At 38.2% G+C, this 13411-nt stretch overlaps 1 protein-coding gene across 4 annotated transcripts in view; it reads left to right on the forward strand.

The window, feature by feature from the left end:
- The window catches only part of ksr2 (kinase suppressor of ras 2), a 122425-nt gene that overhangs the window by 67070 nt on the left and 41944 nt on the right, over positions 1-13411 (forward strand). For all 4 annotated transcript variants that reach the window (XR_014877324.1, XM_085181029.1, XM_085181028.1 and 1 more), the window contains one exon: positions 12203-12272. Coding sequence is in view for 3 of the 4 variants with exons in the window: in XM_085181029.1 (XP_085037155.1) it covers positions 12203-12272 (70 nt within the window). In the remaining variant the exon portion in view is untranslated. The remainder of the gene's footprint in view (positions 1-12202; positions 12273-13411) is intronic.

Consider the following 13411-nt stretch of genomic DNA (forward strand, 5'->3'; position numbering starts at 1 on the left):
AATACAGTAATAGCATACCTAGTCAGACAAACACACAATGGAACACTATCAGTCATGGACTGGCCTCCGAGCCTGGACATCAACACTGAAGCAATGTGGGATCACCTTGACAGAGAACAGAACAAAAGGCAGCCAACATGCAAAGAATAGCTTTGTAGAAGCCTGGAGAACTAGTCCTGAAGACGACTTAAAGAAATTACAAACAGGCTTACCTAAGAGAGTTCAGGCTTTGTTGAAGAATTAAATAATGACATTCAAACGTTTTATAATTGTGCAAACTGTTTTGCCTTATATACTGTATTTACATTTATGTGAAACATAAAGAAATGAGGGATGGCTTGATACTGCACAGTACTCTAAGAGGAGCTATTTTGACTCATTAGAGCATGAATATGGCAGGTGAAATGTTTTTTTTAAAGCAGTCGGGTTTTAGTAACTGAGTCAGAAAGCAATGCCAACATGGTCATTATTAGGACTCTGGAATTGGCTCACCTAAATGGAAGGCACTCATCATTTATAGTATTAATCACAGCTGTGCTTTTCATGCTATGGTATGCCAAAATGTCTGCTGTGAAAAAGCTCTATTAGCGCATAAACTCCTGTAACCTCACATTATCGCCAGGATAGCTGAACTGCCAACATAACAAACAGCTGTGAAAGTGTAATGTTGCTTCTTTGGACCCGGAGAACACAGTGTAAGTGTGATTGCTGGTTTAAAGAACTTTATTTTTTTTATCTTGTTGCAGAAAGTTTTCCTGATGGGGAAAAAAAAAGATAAAAGTCTGCTTTATTTTTCATTTGAAGTTGTATTGTGATTTCTCTAATCCCCACAGTTCTTTTCATTATCCGGTGAGGTAAATTGCTCTCTATAATGATTTGATGAACTATTTTAGTTCTAAATTATGTCTAATTACTGAAAAGCAAGTGGCTCTTGCCAAGCAAACATTTGTGCCCAGGTTTCTGCAACTTCATTATCCACCAATGCCTGTTCAAAAAAACAGAGAAACAAGAAAAAAAGGGGAAAATTCTTGCTTCTAAAAAGTGAAACTATTTACTGACGTTTTGACACGTACACTACATATAACCAAACACCTACACGCAATACACATTAGAATGGCTATGCCAGTGAGAGTTCATTTTCTTGAGCTCTCGTTCTTGCTCCAGGTGGTATGATAAGTCATTGTTTGTCCAATCTGAAAAGTTATGATAGCCGCAGAGGGACATTTTTGTATGGGCAGCTCACCTCTAGTGCCTCAGGCTGTTTTGAGTTCACACAGTTGGCTTAGATAGACTCCCTAGCTTGTGATGATGCCTTGTGTCCACTTGGAGATCCAGTACAAGCGCTGGCAACGGACCAAAACACACGCCTGCTGCAAAACTGATGTGTGTATTTGTGCGTGAGGAAGATGGAACGAGAGAGGGAGGGATGGAGAGTGTGGGAGTCTGAGAGTGTGTGCCTGTGGATATAAATGGCTTAAATGTTCATGTGCTTGGTACACAACTCACTCTTTTTAATTCTACATGTTTGCCAGTGACGTCACCCACTCTGCCTAACCTTGCATAGATGCTTTGCAGTTGCGTGTTGCGTCACAGATCTCCTAGCAACCAAATGTGGTACCACAATGGAGGTCCCTTTGAGAATTGGCAAATAGATAAGGGCTCTAAATAACCACTGAAATTAAAACAGCGTGAGGAAAACTGGCTATCTAAGAAGAACAGTTTAGTCGGTCTCAGTTCAGTATTCTAGGAAAGATACACAGCCATTAGTACATGAAACTGAAAAGACAGATGTTGACATGATGACTCAGGCTTGGAGAGTCATCACTTTGTTGCTTTGTGGCTAGTAAAACTTACTAAACCACATTTTTATTATAACAATTATAACAATTGTTCTTATTCTTGATCAAAACCACAAAATCAGAATATTTTAATAAAAAAAAATACAGCATTGAAAGAAGGTAGACTAGTGCACTGCCCTTTGCCCTAATACATATTTGTTTCCCTGACTGCAATTCTTTCCCCTTTGCATGTATATGTTCTCTTTGACAGACATGTCAAAGAGATGCAAGACATGCCTTGCAGACATGCAAGGTTAACTGGCAATTCTAAAATTTGCTGTAAGTGTGGATGTTTATCTGTTTTTGGCCTCTCAACCAATGCTCCCCTACTGTTTGTTGTTATTTGTTTAAAACTATGTAATAACTTTTCATTTAATTGTCTTGTCCTGTACCATCAGACTACTAAGTAGAAACTGCTTTCCAGACTGTAAAAGTTTGTTAGCAGGACCTAATTTACTTTCAATCTGGCTTAAAACTTTCTCATCGAGGTCTTACCCTGAAACTCTGAAGATGGGTCCATAAACACTGGTTAGTTAGTGTCAGACTGATCCTTGCTTTATATTAGCTCAAAGGTGTTAGAAAGAAATGCCACAAGTCAGAGGAGTCTTTCTTAACACTGTGTGTACAAAAGATCCCACTGACAGCTCAGCTAATCTAAACAAAATGGTTTAATAGACAACTAGCCAGCAGGATAATGTAACACCACCAACAAATTTTGAGAAATTGAGAAAAGCCTCTAAATTTATCTTAAGTTACAGAGTGATATGTGCACCACAGAAGCATTCCCCTAATTTACTTTGTTTATTCAGTTTTATATAAGATGGAGTGGCACGTGGTGGGGCATAACGGCTCAGTTTGCTCAGCAAATTTTTGTATTTACTCCAATAAATAGCTGTTGCTGTCAGTGTTTTCCAAAAGCAATGGGCCTTAACATGTGTCCATAGGGACATAGGGTGGAACCTGAAAGCCTTTTGTTGGCTAAGATTTGCCTAACTACTAAAACATGCTGTGCCTGTTGGTTGGGTTGCTTGTCTGCATGCTCCAAGAAGCTCGAGTTCTCCAACTGAGGAAGTCTTTACCGAGCCATAAGACCTCCAGGCATCATCTGTTCTCCCATCCCTCCTCCCTCTGCCTCACTGGCATGCTTAAACCGGCAATGTTAAAAGACTCCCACCATCTATAAGGCAGTGTTGAGATACTTGTTTCATTCAAGATAATTGCTGTTTTTCCAGCGCTGTGATTGCTATTGTCAGTTTTTCCCAGCTTTTGTGCATGTGCATATATGCTATTTGCAGTTATGTATCTGTGTGTTCTTGTTTATCAAAGATGTTAACACACACACTCATATATATATATGTATATATATGGGTTTTTTTGCAAAGAAAAAAAAAGCCAGATCGGCGTGTTGCTGTTGTCATAGCAACTGTGCAACCTTGCTTTTCTCCTGTTCCTCGTTTTTTGTTTTTTTTTTGTCACATGGGAATAGAAAAGGAAAAAAAAATATCACCCCTTCCTTCATTTATGTCTTGTGCTATTCCACAAACAAATACAATACTTTGTTCAACTGCGTAATTTGTGGGGAACAGTAAGAATAATAAGATGGAGTGTGCAACATGTCACTCCTATAGCACTCGTGTACAATAATGCAGCACATTATGCAGCAAACACCCACACAGTTTTACAGTCCCGTTGACTTTTTCTGCTGCTCTGCCCAGTCCGTTGTATGTATACCCTCATGTCAGACCCTTATCTTGTTAAACATGCTTCACATTCTCATAGAAACTGTCTGTTCTAATGGTGTGTTCTGCTGTATTTGTTTGGTATTCCAGACGTAAGCTATTGATTATCTCTTGATTGTACTGTGCCAGTTATGTGTGCCGTTGATTGCATTCAACCACTTGATTGAAGCTTTTATCCAAACTGCCAAAGTGCTGCAATCTGTCCACTGAGCTCTTCGACCTTGATAATTCTGAAAATGATGAGAGTAGGTGTGGGTGAGATGATTTGGTAATAGCATTGACAATGAGAATGATTAGAATTTGTGCCTGATTTTTTTTTTCCATGTTGTTTGTGTTCTGTGTTTTTCAATTGTCGCTCGCTTCACTTTTCTCTCCTCTACCCGCAGTACAAATTTCTTCTCTATGGGGAATAGTGTTTAGCGTTCAGTCAATCAGGTAGAGAGGCATCTCAGTCTAACGTCAAATAAACTATATTTGGCTGTAAGTAGGCTCCTAGACTTGAGCAGTCTCTTTATCTCTGCACACATGCACACACCCGCCCCATCTGTTTAACCCACGGACAAAGAGAAACGCGTATCCCTGCGACTCTGTGTAGTTAGATTTTTCTTTTTAACTTTCATAAAAATAGACACACACATACACATCCACTCTCTCTCTCACACACACACACACACACACACACACACGCTCAACCCCATGGCCTGACGCGTGTCATATGACAAGCAAGTGGAGGAGGGGGACGGAAGGCCTCAGCTTAATTAGGCTGAGGCCAATAAGAGAAGATGGAGGAGGACACTGTTGTCTGGCGCCTTGGGGTTTGTCAGCTCCTGGAGGCTCATCTGTCACACACACAAGCACACACAAGCAAATACTTAGAAAGAATGGACCCTAGTTTATATTTCTATGATGGTTTTGGATTTTTCAAAGTTTTGATAGTTTCGGCAGGTGACTAGATGTCACCCATGTGTGACCACGTACGCAGACATGTTCTCTTTTATCCCTGTCAAATTGCTTCAACTTTGTTGTTCCTCCCCAGACTGTTAAACCGATATGGTGGCACATCCGCAGATGCTCAATTTCAGTTTTTAATTAGTTTAATTTTCTGTTTACTGATCAAGTGTTCTGTTTGTGTGTGAGTCTTTAAAACTCCACTGCATTTATTTCACCTTCATTCGTCGTGAGATAGCACGACTACTTCTAAGTGTAACAAATGCGTGTTTAGTTGTGACATTAGACCCGGACAAAAACTGTAATGCTGAAACAAACTTTAGGTTAATACGACCTGGATCATTAGGACATTGTAACTGCAGCAGGGGAGTAGTGTTGCAGATAATGGTTCTCAGGCATGGTGCAAGTTAGTACGCTTAATGGTATAGCAAGTCCTTATGGAGCAATACAAGAGCAGCTGATATATTTGATATATAACAGTACAGTCAAGCAACCTCATGTTGTCGTATGAAAGAAGCCAGACAAGTGATAGCAGCCACACAACGACCTCATGCTGCACATGCCACCTGTCGATTCCACCCAGCAGCAGGGGTCAGTAAAGCTGTTTACCTTGTTAAAGAGATGAAGGTGTGTACCCAACCACCTGTAGTTCATTGCTGAGGCTCATGTCATGTTTATTCCATGTATTTCTTAACATAAAAAACAAAAATGAATATAAGAGTCAAGCTTCTCCACTGATTTTTGTGTAATTAAAGATTTTGTTGAATTTGAAGCAGCAGCAACAGGGCATCTGCCTTTAAAATGATCAGCTTCTGAACAGTAAAAGTGGGGGCTGTTGTCAAGAGACAGTTCCTGTGGATTTCATGCTAATGTAGTTAATCTGTATCTAATATATACCTAATTTTATCACAATCAAATGTGAAACTGAAAAATTATAACATTAGTAGACACAAGCCAACTGCACCAGCTCGTCGAGGGCAAAGCATATTCGAAACAGAATATTCTGTCATGTCTTAAGCTTATACTTTTACTTGACTGCCTTCATTGTGTTCTCTTGACATAAATGCTCATTACCTGCTCTTGTAGGAGTCCCAGGATCATAGAAGATTTTTGTTAAAGAAAATCCTCGCTGTTAAAACCACAAACAAACCTCTCTGGCCCCACCACTGACAAGCCCAATCATCTGCCAGTTGCCAACAAAGGGGACAAGAAGCAGATGATGTCAGTTCCCTTTATATTGAGTTATCAGGTTGATTGAGTGTAATTGAGCAATGCATCGGAGTGTGGAGAGAAGACACCAAGCCCCTGGAGAGAGTGGAGGAGGAGTGGAGGAAGGGTGTTTCAGGAACCAGGAAATGCTCAAGGCACCAGGGCCATGACATTAGCACTGTCGACAGCTGCTGATTACTTGCTGCCTTGTAATGAATTAATAGAACTGACTGTGCCTTTCAACAGATGAAAAAAATAAGATTCCTTATCTTTCTTACTTGCAGATATTAAAACTTCAAACACCAGTCGCTCGTGCTGAAAAAGTGTTACTAAAAGTACATTAGGCCATTTAGAAACTTGTGTGATAAACGCCTTGTTCGAGTAACAAAAATCTAAGACAATTGTTAATGTACTTAAAGAAAACCTAGTAATTTAGTAAATAGAAATCATTATAAAAACAACATAATATAAAACTTTCTTCTTCTTTTTACTTTAATTTGCTTCAATGTTAATGACTTGGGTATCAGGCTTATGCCAATATGTTTAAACCCTTACAAGATTTGAATGGATAAGGGCAGAGTTTTGTAAAACTCCATGTGGATGCCTTAATATTAGAAATTTAATTACCACCACGTTGGTTTTATTTAAGCCAAAAGTAACCGTATTTGACTGAGATGGTGTAGGGCTATGTTATCCGCTAATGCTAGCAAGTGTTATTAGCAAGACTGCATGAACTTAGTTATATAGTAGATACCCAAATCTTTATGAAACTATAAATACTATGTGTATTCTGGTAGTCAGTTGAGCATAAAAAGTTGAGCATTGTAACTATAAATAGTATAAAAGATGGAAGTGCTTTGAAACTCGCATTCTTCGTGCTCTGGTGGCACAAGCATTTGCAGTTGTGCAAAAGTTTCTGGGAGTCATTTTTAATAAAACTTTCATGAAGTCAAAAAGGTGGATTATCTAGGGTATTCTCATTGACTAAGCACTGAGTGTGTGTCAAAGCAATATATTGCTTTGGTTTTACAATACCAAGATGGAAACAACAACAATGCTCAGCTGGAGGCTTCATAACAGGACTTTCTTGACTGATGGGAAATATCATGATACTATTAGGAAACATTGTATCTAAATATATATTTTATAGGCAGCCTAAAATTTTAGAATAGAAAATCAGTGGCTTATGTAAAAAATGACATATATTTTTGGGATTTGGTGTATGCCTGTCAGATTGACGAAACAATTACTCTCTTCCCATCATGTTGTTTCAAATATTTAATTTTGGGGTGTAAAAGATGAAAACTTGATTATTTTTAATAGTATACATATGAGTTAAAAATTATACTGCAACCAACCAAGCTTATTTCCTTCCATTCAGCCTATTTGATTTAACTGTCTTCTGTATTACACAGGAAAGAGAGTAATCATGAATACATGCATAAAACTCTAACTCAAAAAATATATGTATTTTACATTTGTGTAAAATATTATTTAATCATTATTAAAGATGGGAGTGTGTTTTGGTGTATACTGACAATCTTAAAATACTGCATATATACAGTTGTGGTGTTTTCATGAAACAAATTTATTCTCCCAATGTGGGACATGTACATTTGTGACACGTTATGACAGATTTCTGTTTATAATTGCTGAATTATTAGAGCCAAGTGTGAAAATAATATTGAAAATTAGAAATAATTATTAGGAATGCATCTTTCTATCTGCAGCCTGCTCCTTATTGTCTGCTTTAGACTGCTCTAGCTAGCATTCCTATCATAACGTACATAACATCTTTAATTAAAAAAAATAGACTCTTCTGAGAAATATGTAAGTGTTATAATGGTTTTTTGATATTTTTTCCTCTTTAGTTTTTTGGCAAAAATGTAACTGAAAATTACCCGTGGACTTGTAGTAGTGCAGTTTCTGCAGAAATTGAAATAACACACAAAAATTAGCTTTTATTATGGGTTTTTCCACCATGACCCTTGACTATGTCACCATTTTTCAGCATTGCTCCTTTCTTACTGAATTATTGCAGCCAGCACGTCTTTAGAGTGTGATATCATCTCAATGCATATCTACCACATCCAGCTGCCTTCACAGGCAATTCAGTGTTGGATGCTGTTTTCACCTGGTATTAAGAGGTGGCTTATGAATGAATCGGGCTGCTCAGTTGTTGAAAGCACTAATGGACCATGTGAAAGGTTTTTGTGCTAAAAATCTTTTTTAAGCCAGAGTTCTTTATAATAGATTACAGATAACACTAAAGTAGCTTGGTTATCAAGGGATATCTACAGCAAACAATTCAAACAGGTGGTACTGATTCAGCTTATTCTGTTTTCATCCCAAAAGGTTGCAACGGGCATTAGAGAGACATTTTTAATACAATGTATTACATTGTGTAGTCTCGCTCGTTTCATACAATACTTATTATTTATACTTATTCATATACTCATCTGTTTATTTACTGTACCTGCCTACATAGATACCAATCTAGCTTAAAGTGGGAATCACCAGAGACTCCATAATATGGTTTTTATCATTATTCTTAATTAGGGCTGGGTATCGTCACTGATTTCTAGAATCGATTCGATTCCAATTCACAAGGTCCCGAATTGATTCGATCCCGATTCACAAGGTCCCGAATCGATTCGATCCACAATTCGATTCGATTCGATTCGATTTAAATCTGGGAAATTTTGCCTCAGACAGTCAGAAATATTATAATTCAGATCAGTACATTTACATATTTTTGTATCTATAAAAAGGAAGCTGACACTCGCAAGACTTTATCAAAGGTGTGAGCATCACAGCAGATGCCTTTGTGTCAAAGTAGCTGAAGATAAAACACAGAAAAACCTGAAGGTGATTTTCCTGGCCTGGGATTTTATAAAAATATTCTGCAGTACATCAAAAACGAAAGAAAACCATTAATCAACATATGAACATTACCTCTGAAGTTACAGTGGTTTTATTACAGACACAGCTAAGCGTTTTGCATTTTGCATAATTTTAAAAAGTTTACATTTGTTCAGAAGCCTATTGAACAGCAGAAATGAGTCTTTCTTTTCGGAAGTAAGTAAAAGGAAAAAAAAACAGCGGCTGACAGCCTGTAAACAACGGTAGACTTGTGCGTAACAAGCAAGCGAGAGAAAAAGAGAGAGAGAGAGCTGTGCATGAAGTGTGGTGGAAGCAAAACAGCAAAAGTCAGAGGGAATTCATGACGATGTTTTTGTGAAGCGTAGTTTGGATCTTCTTTTGCTGCTGGTTCGGTCAATAATGTTTGGAGAGAGACAAAACGAACAGCTTTAGAATCAGCGCAAAAAGGGCGTAAACACAAAGCGTCGGAATCAGCAAGTTGTCGGCTTTCAGCCCCCACCGTGTCCGTGCCGTCGGGTGAGAAAGGCGACATCTTACTGATTCTGATCCATCGGCGAGTCCGCGCTTTGTGTTTACATCTTTGTGCAGAATCTGTGTACCTGCTCTCATTTACTTTTTTAGCTGTTTGGTGGTTCTTGAAATTTTGTGAGGTTTAACCTGAGATTATGGCTTTTTGGGCAAAAGAAATGAATATTTAAAAAATCGATTCAGGATTTTAATGAATCGATATCACGTTATCCAAGCCAGAATCAATTTTAATCGATAAATCGATTATCAAAACCCACCCCTATTCTTAATGCACAATAAAATATTATTGCAGTTTAAAAAATTTTGCAATATACTAAGTATTGAAATAACATATATTGCAATTTATCGCTTTTTCAATTGGAAATTGTATCTCCAAAAGCAGACTTTGTCAGTACCTGTTTTATCAGTCTGTCAAACAGAACAACTGAATAACGCTGTTAATAAAACGTGTCATAAATTTGACATGCACCTGACAAACTAAAGTGTTGGCATTAGTCTAGTCTAATTTCACTGAATGCAGACATGTGGAAGCACTGCTGGAGGATGTCGAGGAGCATTCAGATGCCTGTGAAGCTAAGGAGGAACTGTATCAGCAATGGTTTGTGATCAATGAAGCAATTATTGCTGCTTCTCAGTCTGAGAAGGATTATAAAACCAAGCAATCTGAAGTCCACCCCTCTACAAGAGATTATTCACACATGGAAAACATTCAAGACAGTTAAAAATCTCAGCACAGTGCAGCACAGATGTTAAGATTGTTACAGGGAGGATCAGTTCTGGTTGTGATTCTACTGGTTTATTTTTAATCATCAGTATGTTTTAATCTATTACAACAATTTCAAGTTTGCGGTAATACTGTTTCATGTGGTTACAGCTGTTATATACTTAGTACAGTCGGCCATCAATTAAAAGGAGCTAAGAGTGTTGGATATGGAGTGCATGCCTTGGCCACAAACCTTTGTTTTCCATAAACAACTGGAAAAAGTAATATGCTAAAATATAACACAAAGTGCATAAGAGCAATGCGCTGATCATTACAATCTGCTTGCTATTCCCTGGGGATATCTATCCATCTCCTGGGCCGCTTAAGAGTAAGTTATTGGAGAAGAAGGAGCACAAATGGAGCGGCCGGCGTATAACCTGGCTCAACTGTGTGGTGTTGACTTGATTAACTTAACTTGAGGATGAAGAATTTCCAATGAAAAGCAGCCACTCAGAAATAAGGAGGTCAGCATGGTGGCAAACAGTGTTCAAATGCCAATTGCAAACTCCAGTGAATTTGAAGATGATGTTAAAACATCATTGTTCAACTTTTTCTGGTTTCAGTAAACTATGGACTGTTAATACTGCTAGTAGAAAATTTTTCCAAAGTTATTCGCGGCTCTAAAGCTAAGGCGCAGGATCTTTCAGGAAGAATCTGAATATAACTAGCATAAAGTGTAAAAGTGGGGGAGTTTATCATCCCCAGCCCCTATTTGGACTTCATATGTTTATATGAAACCTGGATTAATGAAAATAGCGCCAGTGCTGCAATAAATGTGCCTGGTTACAACAGCTACAGGCCTTGCAACAGAGAAAGGAGTTGCAAGGCCAAGCCCGATTTCTTTAATTAAAAAAAAAAGGAGAAGGCAACTCAAAGTAAAATTGGGATCAGTTCAATAAAATGACAGGATGATATTGTCATGAAAAAAAACCCCTTTAAAATTCAAATAAATGGAAACTTAATACATAGTTTGGGCAAAAGTAATGCAGTTTATTAACCTCTATTTCAGTAGCCGCGATTGTTCAGGGATTTTCAGTCACTGATATCAGTATGCGCTCAGATCAAACAGTGGAGCCAGACTTTAAATTTGGGTATTTTTCAGGATTAGAGGTTCTCAAAACTATTAAATTATTGCAACGTTCCAGAGTTGGTGATGTTTTTTGGTATAGGCACAATAATGACGAAGGATCTGAGAGACATCAGTTGGAAATCAGTTGTTGTTACACCCATACACAAAGATGGTGTCCCATCAGCATTCTGCCTGTTTTTAAATTGTCTGTAAAACTGGTAGAACAATCAGATTATCACTTATTTACACAGCTGTTCTTCTGCTTTGAATCCAGGTTTTCCAGCTAATCATCCACTGATACAATAAGGTTTTCCCTTTTTATGGAAAAAGTGAGGTCCTTATTAGACTAAGGAGGTTTTGTAGAAACTAGTTTTCATTTAATATTCACTGCATATTGCTTAAGCTAATTTAAAGTTTGCTTTGGTGTCCTTGGCTATTGTTATCATATGATGGTGGTGTGGGAGATTTGACTTTGTAAATGCGATGTGTCATATCCATCGTCTTTGTCTCGTCCCTGTTAAAGCACAGATGATGCTTTCTTGGCTTTCTCCAATCTATAATATTGTTTTACCAACTTCATCTGGCACATTGTCACCTCTGCTAACCTTAATAGAAAAAAGTTAACAGTGCCATCCGGTGGACTTTAATTGATTTTATTAATCTATGGTGTAGTGGTTTAAATACTATATTTAGCGAGCGAACGCCCCCCAGGAAGAGACACAAATTTATTTGAGATTGTGTCATTAAGAACATCCATTGTAAAACTCTGTTAAATCAAACATGCATCACTACCTGCTGTGATAACCCCTTGTGAGTAAGGGAGCAGCCAAGAGTAGCATTCTGTAGCATTTGTACTAACAAATTGTATTTGCAATTTATATAATAAGATATGGATTTTTTTGTGTCAGTATATCGATAAGATATTGCCATGCAAAATATCATGATGCTATGCTCTATTGATTTTTCCCTCTGCCTCTACTACCTACCTACCTACTCTATCTTGATAACAAGGACAGCATTTCGTTAAACCTGACTCTCTACAGCTAATTAAAGCTGACACCAAAATATCAGTTTGTTGCTACAAAAACAATCTGTTCCTTGAAATGCCATACATGCTAAATGTGATACACAATACCAGACATTTAGTCAATTCTGAAAGACATACTGACAGACTTAAAAAAGTAAAAACCATGCCTCTGCCCTCTCCTTTCCACTCTATCTCTAGACACTCTCTCAGTGCCTCGCTGGTCCCCACAGATTCCCCGAAGAGATCTGGGAAACTCAATAAAACACAGGTAGGCCTAAAGGAAAATATGTGGGTGAGTGTGGATGAGGTTCCCTCTGTGCATATGCTCACATCTGTGATAGAATGGCAGTCCAATTAAAAAGGGCTTCTTGTGTAACTTACTCAGTTTTCTTTCTCTCTCTCACCCTGCTTGACTCCAAGCAGGGTGCTTATGATCTAAAAAGTAAAACAATAGCTACAGTATTAGTTGGAGGATTTTAGCAACCTCGAGATCGTGGGTGTTTTTCCTGTTGAAAGTCTGTGAGGTGGAAAGAGGAGCGCTAAGCATCTTTATACGGAGCCAAACTGAGCACAAATGTAACGTATATAGCTGTTATTTGAAGATTAAGGTGATTAATGGTTTTAAGAAATACCATTATTCCATCCAGCAGCCTCCTTGATGTCGGTTTGCAGTTTTCAGTGTGTGTAAGTGTGCCCTTGATCATATTGTTGGCATGTTATGATAAATGTATTTAGGAAAGTAGTGAATAACCCACTATTTTAGAGCCTCTCCTGTGCTGAAAGATTTTTTTTTAGCAGAATCGGCTCTTAATTTCATATTATCACTCATAGTTGACAGCCTACTAAAGAAATCAGTCAGGTGGAGTTGGTTGGAGTAAGTTGTGCCTCTCAGTTGATGAAAAAGATTGGCATAATAAAGAGATTTTGATTCTGTCAGACTACATTAGTCACCTGCCATTAGCCAGCCACACTGCTGGCCTGGCATCAGCCAATAGTCACATATGTGCTCAGACCACTTAGTGTGTGAAGGGAATTGGTTGTTGGTACCAAAGTACATTGTGGATTTGTTTATTGTAGAAGAGACTGTGTTGGACTCCTCAGCAGCGACACAGGCCTGTGAACCCTCAAACTGATTGTTATATTGATGTAAAAACCATACAGCCTATTCGTTCGCACAGTGTTACTGGAAGATGAAAATGAAATGGCCACAAATTAAATCAGGAGGTGAGGGAGATTAGGAAGGTAAACACTTTCAGAGGAGTAGCTTCTTCAGGCATCTATTATCCTTGCAGAAAGGTTAGGCAGGGAATGAGATATGTTTGCCAAAAGCCTTCTGTCAGAATGAGAGAACGTTATGAAAGGCAAAAGGTCAGAACCCGTGTTCCTCTCATTGTAATCCTCAGCTCC

Source organism: Neolamprologus multifasciatus, chromosome 12, assembly GCF_963576455.1.
Source record: "Neolamprologus multifasciatus chromosome 12, fNeoMul1.2, whole genome shotgun sequence".
In the NCBI taxonomy this organism is placed as follows: domain Eukaryota; kingdom Metazoa; phylum Chordata; class Actinopteri; order Cichliformes; family Cichlidae; genus Neolamprologus; species Neolamprologus multifasciatus.